This window comes from Zonotrichia leucophrys, chromosome 17 (genome assembly GCF_028769735.1).
Source record: "Zonotrichia leucophrys gambelii isolate GWCS_2022_RI chromosome 17, RI_Zleu_2.0, whole genome shotgun sequence".
NCBI classification, from domain to species: domain Eukaryota; kingdom Metazoa; phylum Chordata; class Aves; order Passeriformes; family Passerellidae; genus Zonotrichia; species Zonotrichia leucophrys.
Window position 1 is genome coordinate 8,782,801 of NC_088186.1, and position 23,324 is coordinate 8,806,124.

Consider the following 23,324-nt stretch of genomic DNA (forward strand, 5'->3'; position numbering starts at 1 on the left):
GCTCTGAGTGCTGGTCCACAGAAATTATGGGCTCAAGCAGCCTGACACAAACCACAGAGTGCAAGGCCATGGAAAGCAAAGTCCGACCAGCCCAGATCAGTGTGGGCTTGGTGCAGAGATAGGAAGGGAAGCACTTTGGCCTGGCCAGAGGGTGAAGCAAGAGCTTTCAGAATTCACCTGACTGGGATTAAGGAGCACAGAGAAGCACAAATAGCAGCAAGGTCTCGCAAAGGATGCACAAAAGCTGCATTTCTTCAGTAGCTGGCTGTAGTCAGGACTAAATCAGTGCTCTGGAGGTGGAATGGGGTAAAGATTCTGGAAAAACCAAGGACAATCATCTGCCTACATTTTGTCTGTTAGGGATTTTCACTCCTACCACCCTCACAAATGGGTATCAGAGAGTTTGAAGGTCTGACATCGGGACAGAAGGACATGGAGGAGGGGTTGAAATTCGATGATCTTTAAGGTCCCTTCCAACCCAAACCATCCTGCAACCCTCAAACTGTCCCTGCAGTGTTGAGAGAGCAGCAGCAGAGGAGAGGGAAGGTTCCTTTCCTCACCCGTGCCCCACACAAGCTCAGTGCCCACTGCAGGGACCCTCCCCAGCTCAGTTTGGGATCACAGCACAAGGTTCACCTCCCACATCCCAAACCCAGCTCCTCCAACAGCCGCAAAGCAACACCAGCAACCCCTCCAGGGGCAGTGCCAGGCTGAGCCCTCCCCGGGCGTTCCGGGAGCAGCATCCCCGGGGGAGGGAGCCAGGCAGGCAGGGAGGCAGCCAGGGAGGGAGGGAGGGAGGGGGAAGGAGGAAGCCGAGCTGTTGAGTCAGTGCTGCAGAGCTGCCTGCGAGAGCAGGGAGAGGCACAGCTGCAAAGGACAGATCTGCTGAGCCACGGGAAAATGGTTTGAGTAATAATCAACGGTAAGGAAAACTCTGCTTTGGGGAGAGAGCTTAGAGGGGAAATACTCTGCGTGTTTCATGGTCTGGGCTAGCGCTGGAGGGGTTTGGAGCACAGCCAGGGTGGCAGGCACAGAAATAAGTCCTGTTTATCCCAGTTAATCCCGTTTATCCCGGGAAATCCAGTCCCTCCCCCCTGTGCTGCGGTCCTGGGCTGGCCGGGGAGGTTGGTTTGGGGGGGCTGCTGATTCCCAGTGACACAACGGTGTCTCCTGTCCCCCCAGCCTGCGGCTATGTGGCCAGGAGGATGAGGAGCCTGTGCAGCCGGGAGCCCCGGGAGCCACCGCCCTGCCCGGCACAGGCAGCGCCACAAAGCCAGCACCGGGGTAGGTGTGGGGTATTTGGGGACAGGGACATCCACATGTCCCAAAGCCACCAGGGTAAGTGTGGGGTATTTGGGGACATCCGTGTGTCCCAAAGACAGCATTGGAGTGAGTGTGGGGTATTTGGGGACAGGGACATCCATATGTCCCAGAGCAACCTTCAGGGTAAGGGTGGGCCATCTGGGGACATCCACATGCCCCAAAGCCACCACCAGAGTAAGGGGGACTCCTGGGGACATCCACATGTCCCAAAGCCACCACCAAAGTACGGGCTGTTTAGGGACAGAGACATTCACATGTCCCAAAGTCACCACCAGGGTAAGGGGGACTCGTGAGGACAGGGACATCCACATGCCCCAAAGCCAGGGTAAGTGCAGGCTCTTTGGGGACAGGAACATCCCCACACCTCACCCAAAACCTGCAGGGACAGGGGGACAGGGCTCACCTAGGCTCAGCCAGGGGTGGAGGCACCTCCACACTGCCCATCTGTGCTCCCAGGACCAAGCTGCAAAACTTTCTGTTCTCCCCTGCTTTATTTCTCCTGGCTGGTTTTGTTGTTAAATGTCATTCCAGCCCCTGGCAGAAGAGCAAACAGCAGCCTTTGGAAAAGGGGACAGACATGCTGTGGGGTGGGATTAGGGGCACAAGAGGATGTCACCTTTTCCCCCAGAGCTCTGTGTCCCTGGGACACTTTGTAACCTATAACCCTGCCAAACACCAAAACTCAGCACCATACACCGAGCTGGCAACAAGAGATCCCTGTCCTTGCCTCGCAATCTTCCCTCCCTGGCCCATTTAAAGCAAACATCTGAACCACAGTTGCTCTGCAGATAAAGCACAGCCCCAGTTTGACATGGTGGGTACAGCAAGGACCATCCTGGCTCCTCTCCCTGGCCCATTTAAAGCCCATATCTGAAGCACAGTGGCTCTGCAGATAAAGGAGAGCCCCAGTTTGGCATGGGTACAGCAAAGACTATCCTGGCTCCTCTCCCTGGCCCATTTAAAACAAACATCTGAAGCACAGTGGCTCTGCAGACAAAGGAGAGCCCCAGTTTGACACCAGTTTGACATGGTGGGTACAGCAAGAACCATCCAGTCTTCCCTCCCTGGCCCATTTAAAGCAAACATCTGAACCACTGTAGCTTTGCAGATAAAGCAGAGCCCCAGCTTGACACAGTGGATACAGCAAGGACCACCCTGGCTCCTCTCCCTGGCCCATTTAAACCCTTCATCTGAACCACAATGGCTCTGCAGATAAAGGAGAGCCCCAGTTTCATATGGTGGGCACAGCAAGAACCATCCTGGCTCCTCTCCCCGAGTCATTTAAAACAAACATCTGAAGCACAGTGACTCTGCAGATAAAGCACAGCCCCAGTTAGAAATGGTGGGTACAGCAAGGACCATCCAGTCTTCCCTTCCTGGCCCATTTAAAGCAAACATCTGAACCACAATGGGTCTTCAGATAAAGCACAGCCCCAGTTTGGCACAGTGGATACAGCAAGGACCATCCTGGCTCCTCTCCCTGCCCCAGCCAAGGCATGGAAAGCTCTCCAGCACCACCTGACTGCACTGCTCAGGTGCCAAAGCTCCCTGTGAAAGTGAGCTCAGCTCTGAGCAGCAGTCAGAGGGATCTCAGCACGGCAGGGGTGTGCCCCACCCGTACTGGTTGCACTGGTTTGGCTGAGTCACTGCTGAGCAAACATTCCCAGGCAGCTGCCCCAGGTCAGGCCGTGCCCGTCACCTCCTGCCTCTGCCCGGAGCTTGGAGCTGGCCCTGGACACTCCAGGGAAGGCTCAAGGCTGAGCCATTCCCTTCCCACTGCCCCATGAGCTGTGTGGGAGGGGAGGAAGGGGAACTGTGTGCACAGGGGGTGCTAAAACATGTCCAGAATTTCACCTGCCCCTAAAGGAACGGCTGGATCCTGATCAGGGAAGGGAAAGGGGATGTGTCCCTTCACTGCTGCCTTGATTGAGGGTGTGTGAAGGAGAAGCAGAAGGAAGGAGCAGCTGCCATCCTGCAGTGGGAGCCAGGAATTTGCAGAGGTTCCAGGAAGATCAGGGAAGATCAATGATACATCACTTGGATGTATCAGGGAGAGGAATCAAACTCCTCCTTTGAGCAAAGCTGTGCAGCTCCTTTCTGCACTTAATTGCTGGGTGTTTAATTGCAATCAGGATAGCTGAGGTTTTCAGAGGACCTCACTGTCCCTTCCAGGACCTTTCACCTTGGTTAATCCCAAATCTCTCTTTTTTCTCCATGCTTGTCATTTGCAGATGTAAAACCAGAGCTACCAGCACCCCCTGAAGCACCAGCCTCACTCCCCAGCAACACCAAACCCATCCAGTGCAGGTCCTGACAATAAATCCCTCATGGTCCTCCCATGAAGGCCACCAGATTCCTTCCCACTGATTTTTGCTGGATATCCTGCATCCCTGAGATTGGAAAATATCAACAAATCCCTGCTGGATCTGCTCTCAGCACAGAAGCACATTGATAGAAAACATCCTAATCAGTGTCTCATGACTAGAATTTTCTGGTTGGCAGGGGAAAAAAAAAGAAGATCCCCAATGTGTGTCAGAAGATTCCCAAAGTGTATCAGAAGATTCCCAAGGTGTATCAGGAGATTCCCAATGTGTATTAAAAGATCCCCAATGTGTGTCAGAAGATCCCCAGTGTGTATCAGAAGATTCCCAAGGTGTATCACAAGATCCCCAGTGTATATCAGGAGATCCCCAATGTGTATCAGGAGATCCCCAGTGTGTATCAGGAGATCCCCAGTGTGTATCAGATCCCCAGTGTGTATCAGAAGATTCCCAATGTGTATCAGAAGATTCCCAGTGTGTATAAGAAGATTCCCAAAGGGTATCAGATGTTCCTGGCACCCGTGGCCCATGGAACCCCAGGGGAAGGGCAGGAGCCATTGCATCCTAGCAGGGAAACCGATTTTTATACAGTGAAACCAAATTATGCTCCCAGTGATGTTGGTACAAATTCAGACAATTTCCAAATCAGCTCCTGGGATGGAATAAGGAGTTTTGGAGCTCGGGTGTGTGGGAATCCCTTTCCCATGCCCAGTGCAGCACCCCCAGAGCAGAGGCTGTCCCCAACCCTGCCCTGTCACAGAGCAATGACAGCAAGGCCCCAAAGCCCACAGCTGTGGGGGGGACCCTGCCTGACCCCTCCTGTGACAGCGGGACCACAGTAAAGGTGGATGAAATCAGATGCCTGGGAGTGTGGTGGGTTTTTATTCTGGAATGAGTTTGGGGTCACTGCAGGACTTGGGATTCTGCATTGGCAGCACAGGGGGATAAGGTGATCACATGGGGGGGCACTGATAAGGGGATCACTTGGCAGGGGGGCAATGATAACGGGGTTATCCATGTTTGGGGGGGTCACTGAAAAGAGGATTATGGGTGTTTTGGAGGGGTCACTGATAAGGGAATCAGGTGGAGAGCTCACTGATAAGGGGATTATCTGTGTTTGGGGGGGTCACTGATAAGGGGATCCTTTGTTGGGGGGGTCACTGATAAGGGACTGACAAAGGGGTCCTTTGTGTGCAGTCACTTATAAGAGGATCCTTTGTGGAGATCACTGATAAGGGGATCTTTTGGTTGGGGGTCACTGATGAGGGGATCCCTTGTTGGGGGGAGTCACTGATAAGGGGATCCTTTATTGGGGGGTCACAGATAAGGGACTGATAAGGGGATCCTTTGTGTTGGGTCATAGATTAGGGGAACCTTTTTGGGGGTGTCACTGACAAGGGCATCCTTTGTTGGGTGAGTCACTGATAAGGGGATCCTTTTTTTGGAGGTCACTGATAACGAGATTGTGCATTGAGGGGGTCACTGATAAGAGGATCCTTTGTGGGGAGTAACTGATAAGGGGATCCTTTGTGCAGATCACTGATTAGGAGATTGTGCATTGTGGGGGGGTGACTGATAAGAGGATCCTTTGTGGGGGTCACTGATAAGAGGATCATGCCTTAGGGGCTGGCTGCTGAGGGGATGTGCTGGGGCCTGAGGCAGGAGGAGATGGATCTCGTGTCACCATTCCTGCTGACAGAAACAACAGGAGACGGAGCAGAGTCATCCTGCACCATGGCAAGTGCCAAGTCCTGGTGCTCCAGGGCTCAGCCTTCTGCTGCCACCCCAGCAAACCTCTGGCCTTTGCTGGTATGGGGTTCTGTTAGGGGGAAAAGGCTGGTGGCAGGAGGGTTTCGACACAAATGAGTTCCAGGCCATCCCTGCGTTGTTTCTGACCCCTGGGGCACCTCCTCCTCACCGAGCTGGTAGGCAGGAGCTCTCCAAGGTGAGCAGCTTTCCTGCATCTTTTATGAGAGTCCTATTTCCACTCGTTCATCCAGGACAAGGAGTTACAGCTCCCTTTGCTGCCCAACAGCTCCTCCGCGCTGGAGTGTGGGGACAGCTCTGTTTTGGGGTTTTCTAGCCCCTCTGGTCACCTGGCCCAGCTGTGGTGGGTGTGGAGCACTGTGGAGATGACAGTCTGGTCAGAGAGAGGGAAAGCCAGATAAGCTTTCCTATGAATTGGTTTGGGAAGTTTTAGTGAGGCAGAGAGAAAAAGAAAGGTAAACAAATAGTAAACCATCTGCAGGTGTTATTTTCAACAAGTTGTTTTCCTCCTAAGATGTTTTACCAAAAGGCGTCTTCTTAATTAGCCAATCATGTGAAATGTGTTGATTAAATGACCAATCAGGTCCCTCTGTATCCAACCAGGGTATAAAAGAAGAGGTTCCAATAAAATCAGGGCTTCTGCCCTCTCAGCCTTCTGACCTGGAGTCTGTGTCTGTTGTAACAGGACATGAAATGAAGGCCATGCATGCTGAAACTTCTAAGGTAAAAAGAACAAAGTTTATTTATTGACTTTGATATATATAGAATTTCAAAAGTGACCCTGGATTGGAGGATGAAATTGTTACATCTCTAACACCGCTGGTTAAAGTAACAGTCTATCAAATATCTCCTTTTCTAGAAAAGAATACAAAAACAATCATTATTTACATAAAAGTGTGTGAGAAACTCCATTACAAAAATGTAACCATCAGAAGACTTAGAAGAACAGGGTGACCTGTGTGTCATTCCTTGTTGAGTTTGTGAGGGTCCCAGGATGAGGTGAGAGATGAGAATCTGACTCCATGTTCTCAGAAAGCTGATTTATTATTTTATGATATTATATTAAAAGAAATTGTATACTACAACTATACTAAATAAATAGAAAGGAGACATCAGAAGGCTAGAAAAGAATGGATAATAAAAACCTGTGACTGACCAGAGTCCTGACACAGCTGGACTGGGACTGGCCATTAATTAAAAACAATTCTCACAATTCTTCAATCAAAGATGCACCTGTTGGTAAGTAACCTCCAGTCTACATTCCAAGCAACCAGATAATTATTGCTTATATTTCTTTTCTGAGGCTTCTCAAGAGAAAAATCCTGGCAAAGGGATTTTTCAGAAAATATCGTGGTGACTGTGTGTGAGAAACTCCATTATGGAAATTTAAACATCAGAAGGCTTAGAAAAGCAGGGTGACACGTGTCATTGCTGGCTCAGGAGCAGAGCAGCGTGCTCTGGATGAACTGGCAGAGGCAGGGCACGCTGCTGTGGCCCAGGTGTCCCCCGGGGCTGGCCCGGGGCAGCCGGCCCGTCACCAGGAGCCGCACGTAGCACGCGCTGAACAGCACCAGGAGCTGCTGGGCCATGGCCTGCAGGGAGCAAGAGAGGTGTCAGAGCACTGTGTCACTGTGCCCCATGGTTTATTGGGTGTGGGGTCACTGAGATGAGCGATGGGAAATGACCCTGGCTCATCCCAGGCTGCAGGGGCTGAGGGAGGAGCACTGGCTGCTCTTTGCTTCTCCTTTAGCTTGGGGTTTTGTCTTAGCCTGGATCCTCCTGGCTTCAAACCAGCCACTGGTTTACAAATGTGGAATTCAGGTTTACAAATGTGGAATTCAGGTGTTTCAGGATTTCCTCCCCCTCATGGCTTCAAAACCAGCCACTGGTTTTAAAGCAGCCATTGGTTTAAAATGTGGAATGCGGGTTCACAAATGTGGAATTCAGGTTTTTCAGGGTTTCCTCCTCCTCCTCCTCCTTTTAAACCAGCCACTGGTTTAAAATGTGGAATTCAGGTTTACAAATGTGGAATTCAAGTTTTTCAGGGTTTCCTCCTCCTCCTGGTTTCAAACCAACCACTGGCTTTAAACCTGCCTTTAAACCAGCCACTGGTTTTAAACCAGCCATTGGTTTAAAATGTGGAATTCAGGTTTACAAGTGTGGAATTCAGAATTTTTTCAGGTTTTCCTCCTCCTCCTGACTTTAAACTAGCCACTGGTTTAAAATGGGGAATTCAGGTTTACAAATGTGGAATTCAGGTTTTTCAGGATTTCCTCCTCCTACCTTCAAACCAGCCCCTCGTATTAAACCTGCCTTCAAACCAGCCACTGATTTAAAATGTGGAATTCAGGTTCACAAATGGGGAGTTCAGGTTTACAAGTGGGGAATTCATATTTTTCAGGGTTTCCTCCTCCTCCTGCCTTCAAACCAGTCACTAGTTTTAAACCTGGCTTCAAAGCAGCCACAGGTTTTAAACCTGACTTAAAACCGACCCTGGGCTGTGTTATTTGGTCCTGGCTGTCCTGAGGGCATCACCTGCTCCAGCTCTGCTCCCTGGGAGCCCAGCCCAGCATCCACAGGGATGGGAGGGGAGGCATGGAGAGATTCCTTCCTTAACCAGCCCCTCCCAGCTGTGCTTTGTGCACTTCAGCCCCCAGCCCTGCCTCCAGGCCCTGGCAGCCCACATCACTCGCCTGCAGGGCACACAGGTAAGGGACACTGGGGACAGCCTGGGGACACGGGCAGCTCCTGCCCCAAGCCCTGCATTGGGGGCGGTGGAGGTGGGCAAGGACAGAGAAGTGGCCCGGGTCCCCTTGTGGCCAGCAGTGCTGGCACACTGAGTCACTGCTGGCCTGCAGGTGGCCCTGGGGACCTGCCCACTCTGTCCCTGCCTCCTCGGGCTTGTTTTGGCCTCTAGACAGCCAGAGAGCTGCAGGGATGTCACCTGCCCTGAATTCACTTAGTGACAGGAAAATAAATCAAAATCATCCCATCCGTGCTGAGCAGGAATCAGGGCACATTTGTGACTCAGCGTGGCACGAGTCTTTGAAGGCACAGACAAAGGCTGGGCTCATCCATGGCTCAGCTCAGCCTGGGCAGGGCCATCAGGTCCCTGGGGAGAGGTTTTCTTCCAAACAGGACCCTTGGGACCAGCAAAGAAAAGCCCAATCCATGAATTCCTCAAAGATTATCCTCAGCTGCTCAGACAGTTTTGAATTCAGGTTTACAAATGTGGAATTCAGGCTTTCTCCTCCTCCGGGCAGCACCAGGGCTGGAGAAGGTCGGTGTGGGCTTCTAGGTGCTTCTGCTGGAGAAAAAGGTGGTGTCCCCCATGGCTGGGATGGGTTTTGGAGCTGAGATGCCTTGGGGGTGATTTGGTGCCTCTATAAAGGGAATATTTGTCCTCACCTGGGGTGGGCCCTCAGGGATGAGGTGCAGGAGCTCACTGCAAGTCACAGGATCTTTATTCAGGGTCACCCCTCTGGATAAAAGAGGGGATTCTTCACATGGAGCCTCCTCCTCCACCCCCAGCTGGGGCTGAGCTGCCACATCCATGACCACCCAGAGCTTGTTCAGCCTGTGCCTCAAGCCTGCCTGCAAGAGAAGGAGACTTTGGGGCTCTCCAAAGGCAGGCAGCAGTGCTGTCCTGTGGAGAGCCTTTATAAGGCACCATGGATTTAAATCCTAGGATTTCCCACCCCAGGCAGCAGTTGTGTACTGAGGAGAGCCTTTACAGGGCACCATTTATTCATGCATGGATTTATTTCTGGGATTTCCCACCCCAAGTAGGAGTGATGTCCTGAGGAGAGCCTTTACAGGGCACCGTTTACACCCTCATGGTTTTTATTCCTGAGCAAAGCCTTTACAGGGCACCATTTATCCTTGCATGGTTTTTATTCCTGGGATTTCCCACCCCAGGTAGCAGTGCTGTCCTGAGGGCAGAGTTTAAAAGGTACAATTTTCTCTTTTTTTACACAGTTTTCACTCCTGGGGTTTCCCATACCATGGGCTGTGCCCAGCACTTGGAGCTGGGTGTCCCTGCCATGGCCTGGCTGCCCTCAGTGGCAGTGGCTGCTCCCAGCACCACAGACACAGCCTGGCATGGAGAATCCCGTCTTTAAAAACAGAGTTCTCTCATCCCCTGTGTGAATCCAGGAATTGCTGTCCACCCTTGAGCTGCAGCTTCCAGGGAGATGAGCAGCCTGGAGATTTCAGGGCTCTCACCCCACAAAAGCAATTCAGTGGATATTTACACACCCACAGAGAGCAAAACATTTTCTGAAGGCCAAGAGGACAAAATGTTTATATAATTAACTCAATGCAGCAATTCCTGCTCCTCCAGGCTATCCCACTTTTCCCAGGAGGACAGCTCAAGGTGGCAGCTGTTCCAAGGTGTGCCACATGCTCCCAAAATTTGCCTTTCATTCCTGATGACCTTCCATCATTAAAGCTGCACTGTTAATTATCCAGACACGCACATTCCATGGGGTCTGGACAAATTCCTGCTGAACTGGGCAGGGACAGGTGCACTTCATTCACCTCCCAGTGCACAGCAGGGCACTCAAACACTCATTTGTCTTTGCCCATCTCCATCCCAGGCCAAAACAAGCCCGAGGAGGCAGGGACAGAGTGGGCAGGTCCCCAAGGCCGCCTGCAGGCCAGCAGTGACTCAGTGTCACCCCCTGTGGGGACAGAGTGCCAGCACTGCTGGCCACAAGGGGACCTGGGCCACTTCTCTGTCCTTGCCCACCTCCACCGCCCCCAATGCAGGGCTTGGGGCAGGAGCTGCCCGTGTCCCCAGGCTGTCCCCAGTGTCCCTTACCTGTGTGCCCTGCAGGTGAGTGATGTGGGCTGCCAGGGCCTGGAGGCAGGGCTGGGGGCTGAAGTGCACAAAGCACAGCTGGGAGGGGCTGGTTAAGGAAGGAATCTCTCCATGCCTCCCCTCCCATCCCTGTGGATGCTGGGCTGGGCTCCCAGGGAGCAGAGCTGGGGCAGGTGATGCCCTCAGGACAGCCAGGACCAAATAACACAGCCCAGTGCTGGTTTGAAGGCAAGTTTAAAACCTGTGACTATTTTGAAGGCAGGTTTGAAACCAGTGGCTGGTTTGAAGCCATGATGTTAGGAAGGATGAAAGTTTGACAAAAAAGTCTCACAGATATGTGTGCTTAGCAGAAAGATTTTTAAATGTAGAGTCTGATAAAGAAAAGGAGATGGAAGTAAGTTTTAATATAGAAGAAAAGAATTGCTGAGCCAGTCTCACTGGATAACCAAGGAGGCAAAGGATGTGTTAGTTAGAAGGGGTTTTTATGGCTTACAGCAAAGGATAAACCCACCCCAAACAAGATGATGTTTTTACCAAGCAGAAAGATGGCACAGGCAAACAAGTCAGCAAAGCTGCAAGTAGAAAAAAGGTCTCAGAATTTTCCACTGCGAGAAAACTGAAAAACAACTTCTAGCTTAAACTGTAATGTACTGACTTTTAGTGATTGGAGAACAGTAACATGAATATGGTAATTACAGTAGTTATGCTGGGCTATAGATAATAGTTAAGGTATAGATTGGTTCTACTGTATTAAGATGCTCAGCAAAGAAAAGTCTATAATGCATTGTAACCAAAACCAAAGGGTCTCCAGGCCTGCCTGCAGCTGGAGCTGACAGCTGTGGGCACAGCTCTGTCACCCATGACCCTGAGATGCTGTAACACCTTGGATACAATAAACTGCATTTTGGAGAGCCCCTGGAGTCCCACATCCCTCATTTCGGCTCTTATACCATGAGGATGAGGAAACCCTGAAAAACCTGAATTCCACATTTTAAACCAGTGGCTGGTTTGAAGGCAGGAGGGTCTGGGCTAAGACAAAACCCCAAGCTCATGGCGAAGCAAAGAGCAGCCAGTGCTCGTCCCTCAGCCGCTGCAGCCTGGGACGAGCCAGGGTCATTTCCCATCACTCATGGCCGTGACCCTAAACCCCTTCCTGCTGCCTCTCCTTTGTTTCTAGGGATTCACTCCACTGATTTTTCACAAAATTTCCCATTCTTAGTGCTAGCCATGGGACACTTCTGAGTAGAATTTTCCAAGAGCAGCGTGTTGGGGGTGTGAGTCCTGCCAGCTCTGAGGCAGCCAGAGCTCTGTCCTTGTGCATCTGCTGCACCTGCCAGCAGCAGAGGGATGCAGGAAAAATGCAAAATCCAGAGGGTTAAAATGGATCTGACATTGGGGCAGACAGAGCCATTGTAAATCTCTGGGTTATTTGCAGCTCTCAGGCAGTTTTGGGACAGGTAGGTCAAGGTGAAGGCTCCCTGGATTAGTCCTCTAATGGACCATGCTGTCCTGAATAAATGTTGAATTCAGGTTTGCAAACGTGGAATTCAGGTTTACAAACGTGGAATTCAAGTTTACAAATGTGGAATTCAGGTTTTTCAGCGTTTTCTCCTCCTCCTGAATGACTTTGCCCTCCTGCAGTGTTCCCTGTCCCCTTCCCTGTTTCAGCCTGGCTTCTCTCTCCATTTGTATTTCAAGCCTCTCTCTGTGTCTCTCTCACCTTCTTTTAACACCTTCATGGAGCCTTAAAACTCTCTTCATTCCCCTAAATCCCTGTCTAGTGCAGAAAAATCATCTCTGAAAAGCAGCAAATGAGCCCAAGGATGGCGATTTTGTTTTTCTCCATGTTAGAATTTTGGGGGACTGTTTGATTTTCTCCCTCTTGTTTTTTAGCAGTTTTTGTTTGCGTTTTTTTTGTTTTGTTTTGTTTTTTTTTTTGGCCATAGGACCTTTGCTATCCCTCTGCCTATAGGCAGAATCATCAGTGTCACATAATTATAACACATTTTTAGGAATAATTGTCTGCCCTAATGAATCCCACTTTAATCCTTTAGACTCATTATTTCCAAATACCTTTGGGCATATCTCAATCCCCACTTACAGGAGAAATAAAAACATCCCAGTTCCTCATACCATCCCTTAGGAGACAAAGCAGATCCTAGGAATGCCATCCTCTGGATCACAGCATCAATAATAATTGATGTTGTGATAAATTGATACAAATAATTGATATAATTGAAAAATGTCTCCAGCAGGAGGAATTTATCCAGGATGGATCTGACCAATTATTCCTCCTGACCAATTTCCACTAATTCCCTGAGCAATTCCCTGAGCAATTCCCAGCAAGGATACTTGTAGGATGTTGTGTGGCCCATCCAGGACATCTGTAATCCCCAGGATTATGCTGTGTTTGATAAAGATTTCATTGACAGCTGCCAGCCTCACATCTGTGTTCACATTTAGCTGTTAAAGAATGCAAGGAAAAATAACACAATCCACAGCAAAACTGCAGCTGGATAATCCCAAATACTGCAGCTCTGAAAGGAGAACAGTGGGGTTGATTTCCAGTGTCATGTTCTCCCTTCCACCCCCCAGCAATCTCCTTTCCCGAACCTCTGAATCCCCACATTTGCTTGGTCTCCTCTTGGAAGAATCATTTGCCCCAAATCCCCCTCTGGATTTTGAATCAAGATTTTCCAATATTATTCTTCAGCCAAATAAATGGTGCCAGTGATGCCAGAGGCAGCAGGGAGTGCCAGGAGGAATCACCAGGAGCAGGGCAGGAGCCACAGCTGCTGTGGGAGCACAATCCACACTCTGCAAGGGTTGCTCTGCAGGGTGACCCTGTTGGGGCCTCTCAGTGCTCAGAGAAGCTCCAGGAGAGCTGGAGAGGGACTGGGGACAAGGGATGGAGGGACAGGACACAGGGAATGGCTCCCACTGCCAGAGGGCAGGGCTGGATGGGATATTGGGAATTGGAAATTGTGCCCTGGCAGGGTAGGCAGGCCCTGGCACAGGGTGCCCAGAGCAGCTGTGGCTGCCCCTGGATCCCTGGCAGTGCCCAAGGCCAGGCTGGGCAGGGCTGGGAGCAGCCTGGGACAGTGGGAGGTGTCCCTGCCATGGCAGGGGTGGCACTGGGTGGCTTTAAGGTCCCTTCCAACCCAAACCAGCCTGGGATTCTCTAACCCTCTGCTCTCCAGCAGCAGGAGGTCTGAGCTACCCTGAGCAGCTCCAACCCTTCCCTCTCAAGCATTCCATCCCCTCGCTTGGCTGCAGAACATCCCTTGCCTTCCCTGAGTGCTGTAAAATTATTCCCTCCTCCCTGGATCATTGTATTCTCTGCCTGCAGCCAGGAAATGCCCCAGCAGGAGGAATCCTGCTCTCCTTTCTCCACATTCCCACTCCAGGAGCCTCCTCTCACCTTCCTCTGGTGCCCATCAATGACCAGGATCACCAGGACAGTGAGAGCCAGGGCCACCAGTGTCACCAGCACGCCAGCCCCCCAGGAGTGGCCCAGGGAACACAGCTGGAGGGTGGAGTAAAGGTTTGTCCAGAGAGAGATGTAGAATACCTGGGGGAAAATAGAGAGGCTGGTGAGAGTCACAAACCCATGAAAGTGAGAAAAGTCACAGGAAGAAGGAAATAACAATTCTTTCTCCCTTATAAATTAGGTCCCATGAGATTTTTCACAGGGTGAGAAAGGACAAAATTTCTTTCCAATAATAAATAGAGCAAAGAAAGGATTGGAAGGACTGAGTGAGCCCCAGTTTATTTTAAAAAATCACCACTCACCAAAGACAAAGAGTGAATTATTAATGATGATTCATCCCTAGGAAGGATTTCAGCTGAGTTCTTCCATTTAGATGAGGAATGCACTCACTGAGGCATATTGATAATAATTCTCAGAGTGCCTGGATTTAGAAAGTTCCTATTTCAAGGTGGTGCAGAGACCACTCCATTACAGTAATGCTCAATCAGGGGGCACTGATGCAGGGTTAAAGGGCTGGGTTAAAGTCAGGGAAAAATGGATTCCTTCACCTCACAGAGGATGGATTTGGGCAGGAGATTGCCTAGGAGCAGGTGTGACATGTAGGGCACAGCATCATCTCACATAATGACATAACTCAGGTGCACCAAACCCCTCAAAACTGAACACTGAACATTCCCAGTATCAGTGAAAGGAGATTTGCATAATGGCTATCAAAACAAACAAACAAACAAATAAATAATATTTGGGTTTGATCACACCCTCAGCACACTCCAAAGCACCAGCCTCACAGCAGATGCTCATGGTTGGGTCTCTGGAGAAATTTCTTTCACCAGAAGAAGACAAGACCAAAAATTGACTGATTTGTTTGTATAAATTAGCATCAGGACCAGAATGCCTTCACATTTTTAAAATCAAGTTCTAAACCAAGCCTGTTCTAGCTGCTGTCACCTCAGCAAGTGCTGGTCACCCATGGACAGCCTGGGTGGAGACAAGACACCAGACTTTGGTGGGACTCCACTAACAGGGTGGAGAGAGGCCCTGCCCTCCATCTGCAGCAATTCTTTGAGCTGGAATGTCGGAATTCAGGACATCCCTCTGCCTGTCCTGGACTGCTCAAGCCCCTGGCACAGAGCCCAAGACACCTGTGACTTTGATTATGACCCATGGAAACAATTACCAACCTTACATGAGGATCTGCAAGCCACAAAAGTCTAAGTAGAATAATAATTAGTTTGTCACAGGGTGAAAAATAAATTTTTTGGGGTTTTTAGAATGGGACTTCAGGAGGCAAGATGGAGAAATCTGGGCGTGTCCAGCCTTTCTCCTTCTTCTTCTTCTTGGCCTCCATCTTCTGCTGTGATGTTGGCACTTTTGGATTGGTTTAAGGTAGAAGCTCACTGTCTAACATAGGTGATAGGGGTTGGGAAGTACCTATGTATATATGTACATGTAGTTTTTAGTATAAAAAGATAACACCACCCTGAGGACGGCCAGAGTGCCTCTGTCTGACCTGCTGAATGGATCTCAGCAGGCCAGAGAAAGAATTTTATAGATAAGAAACAATAAACAACCTTGAGAATGAGAATAGAGGACTTCCGACTCCTTCTTCGACGGCTAGGCTGCGAAAAGAGACTTTCTAACACATCTCGGGGTCACTCTGAGCAGCAGAAGTCCCAAGACTGGAATTGCCAAGAGAACCCACCAGGAACGTGTCAAACCAGGATTTGCTGCCCAGCCCAGCCCAGCCCTGCTCCCTCCCTGGGCACAGGAACCCCGGTGCCAGGCTGGGCAGCCTGCAGTGCCCTCACCATGGCCATGGCAATCTGGCAGCCCTTGGAGCTGTAGAACAGGTACCGCCTCACTTGGGGGCTCAGCACTCCCTCCTGGATCAGCCTTCTCCATGGATCCATTGGCACCTGCCAGGAACAAACACAGAACCACAGCCAGCCTCCAGGGTGGGCTCCAGCCCCAGCAGAGCCAGCTGGGCAAAGTTCATTGGTGCTGGGGCTTGATAAAGAAGGATATAGTGGAAGAGCCTGAGATGAGAGATGGGGGACATCAGGCAGCTCTTCAAAATGTTGTTTATTGTCTACAAAATGCTGTTTATTGTATACAAAATTTTGTTTATTGTACATTAGAGCTACTCAAAATTCTGTTTATTGTATATTACAGCTCTTACAAATGCTGTTTACTGTATATTACAGCTCTTCAAAATGCTGTTTATTGCATACAAAATTCTGTTTATTGTATATTACAGCTCTTCAAAATGCATTTATTGTATTTTACAGCAGCCATGGGTTGTGGGTAACAGAGCTACACCTAAAGCTGCCAGCTACAGCTGTAGGCCAACCTGAAGCCCCTTTAGTTCTGAATTAAAATCATATATTATATTTTATATTTATATTATGTTTTAATATAAAGGAAATTATATATTAGGAAAAATATATAGGTATTATATAAAGAAAATTATATTTTTTTTTCTTTGCTGAGCATCTTAATATATGCTAATGAATCATCATCATATACAATACTTTTACTATTACCCATAGTCTATCATAACTATCATTACGATATTATGGTCATTACTATCCAACCACATGAGTTAGTATGGTACAGTTTAAGCTTAAAGTTGCTTTTTGTTTTCTTGCAGTGGAAAATTCTTAGACCTTTTTTCTGTGGCAGCAGCTCTCTGGCCACAGAGAGCAGCACAACTTTCCCAGGCCTTTCTGGGAAAGGCTGTGAGAAGATCAGAGAAAAGAATGAGAAACAATTCTTATCTTAACCTGCTGCACCTGTTGTGCACATGTGGAATGTGTTATGGGGATTTGTTTACCAAAGGGTGGTTTATTAATTGGCCACTGGTGATGGTGTTTGGATTGGAGGAGCAATTGGGTCCAGGTGTATAATAACTGCCTATAAAAGCAATGAGTTCCTTAATAATGAGATATATAATAAAGAGATTGATCAGCCTTCTGTGAATCATGGCGCCAATGCTAATTATTATCCAGCTGGAGGCCACTGAAATTACATTTTTCTATTTGTCACATCTACATGTTTGTTTGCCTGTGGTATCTTTCTGCTTTTCCTAAGACCTATTTCTACTTGGTAAAAACATCTTTTTTGTTTGTGATCAATATATATCCTTTGCTGTAGTCATAAAATCTCCTTCCAGTTCGAATTAACCTTTGCCTTTTTAGTTGTCCACTAAGACTGGCTCAGCAATTCTTAATTTAGACATCTGTTATTTTTCTACATCAAAACTTGCTTCCATCTCTATTCTGCTCTCAGGTTCTACATTCAGAGATCTTGCTGCCAAGCACACATAGCTCTGAAACTTTCTTGTCAAATTTTCATCTTTCCCAACAATGCAGGACACGTTGTATGGTGCAAAAAAAAAAAGGATCCATCCCAGTTTATTTCTCACATCCCCTTTTATAGGGTTTTTTAAGAACATCCCCTGTCTACCCCCAATTTATCAGTAACAAATTGTTATTCTGTATTGATTGGTCACTCAAACCCTCAGTGTGTACGTGCAGGAAAAGTTGTTTGTGAGAGATAGTTTTCATTTTTCTATCTAACAGTGTAAAAACAGTTTATACAAGTGGCTCATGTTTATCACAGCTCTAGAGCTCTTTCTCAGGTAAAACAAGTTGTTTTTCACTGCTGCAGGACTCTGTTCTCACCAAGAGCTGTCAGCTTTCTCATGGTTTGTTGGCTCAAGTCAGGATTTGGTTTGTAGGCCTTTGGCCTGCTGTTTCACTGTGAGAAATGAATTTATGGAAAATTTTTAAAGTTTGATAGAGGCTTTATATAGCATGTATAAATTTTATGTGTAAATTTTCTACAAAATCATTTCTCACATTTCACTACAACTCCTCGTGGGGCCCTGCAACCCAAATGTGTGTCCCAGAGCTGCCTCCCACAGGGAGCATCTCCAATCCCACCCACAGAGCTGCCACAGACCCAAAATTGTGTTCCTGCCTCAGCTGCAGTGAGTAAAACCTTCCTGGGAAGGGCAGGGACAGTCACAAGGGAAGAAAATACCTTTTTGTGATGAAGGACAAGACAAGGCAGATGTTCCAGGGATGCTCTGCCCTATGAGAGTGAATTTTAAGCAAAATTCACTTCAAACTATCTTCAAAGAGTTTCTTCACAGAGATTTAAGCCAAGTTCATCCCAGTTGACTTCCAGCCCACGGGGAATAGACTGAAGTTGGGCTGAAACAAGCAAATCTCAAACCAAAAAAAAAACCCCAAAGCCATCTGGGCTGTGGGTGTAAATGCAAATTATGCAAATCCAGCTGGAATTAACTCCCAGGGGAGCTCACCTGGATGCCGAGGGACTGCAGTTTGTCAGCACAAAGGTCCATGTCAAAGGAGGAGCTGGGGCAGGTGTTGTCCATGCTGAGCACCAGAAGCACCTGGCCTTGGGAGGGTTCTGCAAGAGCCAAAAAGAGCCATAAGCATAGCACTGGGGGGGTTCTGTAAGAACCCAAAAAAACCATGAGCACAGCACTGGAGGGTTCTGTAAGAACCCAAAAGAGCCATAAGCTGAGTACTGGAAGGGTTCTGCAAGAGCCATGAGCACAGCAATGGGGGGTTTTATCCCACAGCCAGGCAGCTGCTGGCAAAGGGCAACCTGAGAACACAAACCACCCTGGTGTGACTTAAACTGATCCAGAATCCCCTCCTTGGCCATTGCTAAGGAGCTCTGCAAGCAGCCTGAGAGCCCATGGAAGGAAACAGACTGCAGAAAGGGGGGAAACCCCAAAAAACATCCCAGGAGTGAGCAGCCAGAGATAAGAGGAGATAATGGTTGCTCTGATATGCAGCACAACCATGTTCTGCCTCAACAACCCCTGACTGCAAGTGTGGAGGTCAAACAGCAGGCCAAAGGCCTACAAACCAAATCCTGACTCAAACAACTTCTTTTCCACAGTCTTAGAGCTCTTTCTCAGGGAAAACAAGTTGTTTTGTGAACTGGAATTGCCAAGAGAATCCACCAAGAATGTGTTGGAACCAGGATTTGTGCCCTGCTCCCTCCCTGGGCACAAGAACCCAGTGCCCAGCTGGGCAGCCTGTGGTGCCCTTACCATGGCCATGGCCATCTGGAAGGCCCTGGAGCTGTAGAAAAACCAGTTTTGGGTTTCTCAAAAACCAGTTTTGGCTTTCTGATGGTTTCTCTTGGCTCGAGTCAGGATTTGGTCTGTAGGCCTTTGGCCTGCTGCTTCACCACCACATGGAGGGACAATGGGCTCAGGCTGCTCAGTGGTGCTGAGGCTCACTGCCCTCTTGGAGACCCCCATCACCATAAAAACCAACTAGAGCAATGAATTCAAGTGTTTTCCAGCAATCCCTTTGCTTGGGAATGTGGCAGGGCCGCCCTGGAGCACCCCCAGGCCCTCCAGCAGCGTGGCTGCAGTGTGGCTCTGCTCAAGGCTCTTCCAGTGTCAGCTCAGGGCAGGATCACAGATGCATCCTAGACTCAAGTCAGGAGCCTAAAGAGTGTGAGGACAGCCTGTCCTAGATTTGAGGAGCAGCACAGGAGAGCTGTGATCTCCAGGCAGCCCATCTGGCACCCACCTAGAGCTTACACAAGCTGTGCTGCAGAGAGAGGAAGAGTTTAGGCCTAAGGAAGTGGCTGAGATCCTGCTTGACTGAAAGGTTTCACCCTAACTTCCTTCCCCTGGGGACACTGAGAGCAAACATGGGGCCCTGCTGGAGGGTGTGGGGGGTGTGAGTGACCAGCCATCCATGGCTCTGCCAGAGGGCTCCAAACCCTGTCCAGCCTGGCCTTGGGCACTGCCAGGGATCCAGGGGCAGCCACAGCTGCTCTGGGCACCCTGTGCCAGGGCCTGCCCACCCTCACAGGGAACAATTCCTTCCTATCTCCAATCTAAACCCACTCTCTTTCAGTTTGAAGCCATTCCCCCTTGTCCTGGCACTCCAGGCCCTTGGACAGTCTCTCTCCATCTTCCCTATTGACCCGTCCGGGCCCTGCAAGGCCACCCTGAGGTCCCCCCAAAGCTTCTCCTCTCCAGGTGCACAATCCCAGCTGTCCCAGCCTCTCCTCCCAGCAGAGCTGCTCCATCCTCTGATCCCCCTGGAGCCTCCTCTGGATCTCTGCAGCAGCTCCAGCTCCTCCCTGTGCTGGGCAGGGCTGGGGCAGCTCTGCAGGTGGGGTCTCACCTGGGCACAGGCACAGGGGCACAATCCCCCCTGCCCTGCTGCCCCCAGCACAGGTCAAGTTTCCCAAAGATTTCTCAGCTTCAAAGGTCAAGAGGAGAGGCCTTGCAGGGGCTGCTTTTCTATAGGTTGATTTGTTCATTCCTGCATATCAGGCATTAAAAAAAAAACCTCAAAGCATCTCCATCCCCTTCCCAAACTGCTGAAACATCCACAGTGTTTTGGTACCTTCACAAGTGAGATGCTGTTAAAAAGCATCTTTGGTAAAATCTGTCAGTGGTTATTTTAAGGACACTGAGATCAGATCTGCCTCTCCCTTTAGCAATGAGCTGCTCCCTTACCTGGCACCCACTGCAGGGCTCCTTCCTTGAGATCACTCTTGCTGTACAGGAGGGAGGACCCATTTTTCTCAGTTCCACCAGTCTGGCTTTTCTGGGCCATGCTGAAGGTGTTTCTCCTTGAAGGATTCTGTGTTTTCTGGTCAGAAATTCAGCATTTCTCTCTCTAATTCAGCATTTCTCTCTTTCCCTGCTGGGAAGCACCAAGCAGCCCCACAGCAGCTGAGTGGGGAGCAGATTGTGAAACCCTCACTCCCACTGCTGCCTTCCTGCTTCCCATGAGCCACGAGGCATTTCTGAGCCCTGAAAAGAGAAAAAAGAACATCCCAAATTTTGCAGAGACAGCAAATAAAGGATAACAACAGAGACTCTGCTCCTGGGGGATGTCAGCACCTGGTGTTGGCCAGTGTGAGCTCAGTACACACTGACTCATTTTTTATGTCTGGTTTTTGTTGAGAGGTGGAAAAGTTATCCTTAAACATTCCTTAAATTATCCTGACATCCATCAGCATTCACATTTTGCAAGCAATTAGCAAGGAACAGGCAGGGTTTCTCCTTGCCAAGCCTCTTTGCCATCACCTTCAGAAGGACCTGGAGCTGGTGGAAATGCCCCTCCCTGGAAGTGACACAGGGACAGATCCTCACCACAGGAGGGGAGAAGTGCAGATGGGGCAGAAAATGCATCTGCTGAAGGCAGAGTCAAGCAGGAGCTCCCACCCACAGCAGTGAAGCCTTTGAGGGTCTCTGCTTTCCCTTCCCTTCTCCTCTGCTTTCCTCTCCCATCTCCTCTCTTTTCTCTCTCCTCCCTTTCCCTTGGCTTCACCTCTGCTTTCCCTCCCTTTCTCCTCTCCTCTCTTTTCCTTTCCCCTCCCCTCTCCTCAGGGAAGTTCTCCCAGCAGGCACAGTGCCCAAGGTTTTCCAGGTGTTTTTCCCCTGCTGACACAGCTCTCCAACCTCCTGCCAGCACCTGTGGGTGGTTGTTAAATGCTTGGAAGACTCTGGAGTTTATTTTTCAATTGCCTTTCACTCCAGCTCTCCAAAACCACCACTTACTTTTTAACCTCTGCTCAAACCAGGAGCCTGTTGCTGTCTCCTGGTGGGAGGAATCCCTCACAGATCTCACCCACTCTTCTTTCCAAAGGGGATTGATTTGTTTCTGAATTTTTTTCTATTTTTTTCTGATGGTTATGGCTGTATTTACCCCCTTGCACAAAGCCAGGACAGTCCCTGCTCGAAGAATGTCAGAAAGGAAACACAGGCAAGAGAAACAACATGGAAAAAATCATGGAAACACAGGGGGAAAACAGGAAAACACAGGGGAAAACATAGAAACACAGGGGGAAAAACCATGGAAACACAAGGGAAAAAACATGGAAACACAGGGGAAAAACATGGAAACAGGGGGAAAACATGGAAATACAGGGGAAAAACATGGAAACACAGGGGAAAAACATGGAAACAGGGGGAAAACATGGAAATACAAGGGAAAAACATGGAAATACAGGGAAAAAAAACCCAAAGGACTGAAAACTCCTTTAAAAATCTGAAACTTAAAGGATCCCTGAAAACTTACAGGATCCAAGCAAGGAGTGTGTGCACACAGGATGGGCACAGCACCTGCTCTTCACCTGCACAGATGAGGAGAGGTTCCCTGGGCACAGCTCTGCCGTGGGGATCATGGGCACCACGTGTCACGGGGCACATCCCAGCACCAAAATCAGACTGGATTTTCTCACTCCTTTCCCTCTTTTGCCATCCAACAGAAGGGAGTGTAAAATCAAGACAGAAAAGCCCCCAGAAGACAGAAGCAAAGAGGAAACTAAAGAAAAACCTAATTAAAAACTGAAGAAAAACCTGGTTAGAACCAACCACCCTATTGCTGCTGCTGGCACATCCATTTGGAGATGAATCCCGGCTCTCTGGCTCAGATGATGAGGACTTGGGGGCTTTGGAGGACAGGAGGTGACAGTGAAGGTGCAGCAGCCCAGCCATCCCCAGGAGGGAAATGCTGGGAGCTCCTCAGCCAAAGCAGCTTTGTTTTTACCTCTCAGTGCAGCACAGTTTGGCTGTGTTGCCTTTCCCTGCAGAACTGCCCATTTGGGGGATTGGATCCCCCCAAAGCTCCCTCTGATCCCTCCTGAGGCACCTCAAGGAGCAGCCTCTCCTCTCCTGCCCTCCCAGGCTCTGTGTTCTCTACATTTCTTCTTTTTCTTTATGCAATGCCAGCACCCCTCTGGTCAATTCACTTCCTTGTTTTTTGGACACCTCCAAGCCTTCACTAAACAGCAGAGAAACACCCAGCAGGTCCTTCTGCCTCATTCCCAGAGCAGCCAGCAGAGCCTTACCTGGTGCTGGGAATGCAGCTCAGCCTCCTCCTCCTCCCTGTCCTTTAGATGCCACTGTCCCACTGTGCACTGCACAGGTGCCACACTGTGCCACCCCCAAGCAGGAAGGTGCTGGGTGAGGTCCCTGTGTCCCCTGTGCCTCCTGGAGCAGGGATTACCCAGCCCTGTGCCCCTGGCTCCCCCTCCTCACCCTGAGCTGCACGCAGGGACTTGCAAAATCTCCCTGGTGCATGTGACTGCCCCTGGGCTGGTTCAGAAATGTGGGTTTAACCCTCTGTGCTTCCTCACAAGTGTTCCCATGATGGTTCAGAAATGGGTTTAACCCTCTGTGCTTCCTCAGAAGTGCTCCCACACCAAAGGCACAGCCCCAGGGGGAGATTCTCCTCCTCACCTTCAGTAGGGTGGGGGTCCAGAGCTGCAGCTGGAGCCTGAGGAATGTGAGGAGCTGAAGAGTGGCACAGACAGGAGGCTCTCCCCTTCCTCCTCCTCCTCCTCCTCTAGGATCAGCCAGGCAGGATTCAGGAATTACAAATCCCACAGTTGCACACTCAGTTCCTGTGAGTGTTTCAAGACCGAGCTGGAGACATCAGAAGAGGCAAACACAGATCTCAATGCTGACAAGAGGTCACTGTTCACCAAAGGGTCATGGAAGGCACTCAGGAACAGGGATGACAGCAGGGCAGGAGCTGTAGCCCTCCCCAAACCTGTGCTGATGTGGAGAAAGTTTCCCTTC

General features: G+C 49.6%; 1 protein-coding gene and 1 long non-coding RNA gene across 3 annotated transcripts; one reads left to right on the plus strand and one right to left on the minus strand.

Moving 5' to 3' along the window:
• The first annotated feature begins 794 nt into the window (after positions 1–794).
• LOC135454994 (uncharacterized) lies at positions 795–4,503 on the plus strand. Its single transcript, XR_010442233.1, has 3 exons — positions 795–922; positions 1,183–1,284; positions 3,555–4,503. It is a non-coding gene; the product is annotated as an uncharacterized LOC135454994 (long non-coding RNA).
• A 2,053-nt stretch (positions 4,504–6,556) lies between these two features.
• On the minus strand, positions 6,557–23,145 carry TMEM268 (transmembrane protein 268). 2 transcript variants are annotated; one of them, XM_064727722.1, is made up of 9 exons: positions 22,983–23,145; positions 20,250–20,549; positions 18,051–18,160; positions 15,532–15,639; positions 13,655–13,804; positions 12,586–12,696; positions 10,234–10,311; positions 8,820–9,005; positions 6,557–7,003 (listed from the first exon to the last, which is right to left on the minus strand). In XM_064727722.1, the coding sequence occupies exons 2-9, from the start codon at positions 20,347–20,349 to the stop codon at positions 6,848–6,850; spliced, it is 999 nt and encodes a 332-aa protein (XP_064583792.1). In that variant the 5' UTR covers positions 20,350–20,549; positions 22,983–23,145; the 3' UTR covers positions 6,557–6,847. The 2 variants fall into 2 exon arrangements, with proteins under 2 accessions (XP_064583792.1, XP_064583793.1); XM_064727723.1 differs by lacking the exon at positions 6,557–7,003 and adding an exon at positions 8,421–8,715.
• Positions 23,146–23,324: the final 179 nt, after the last annotated feature.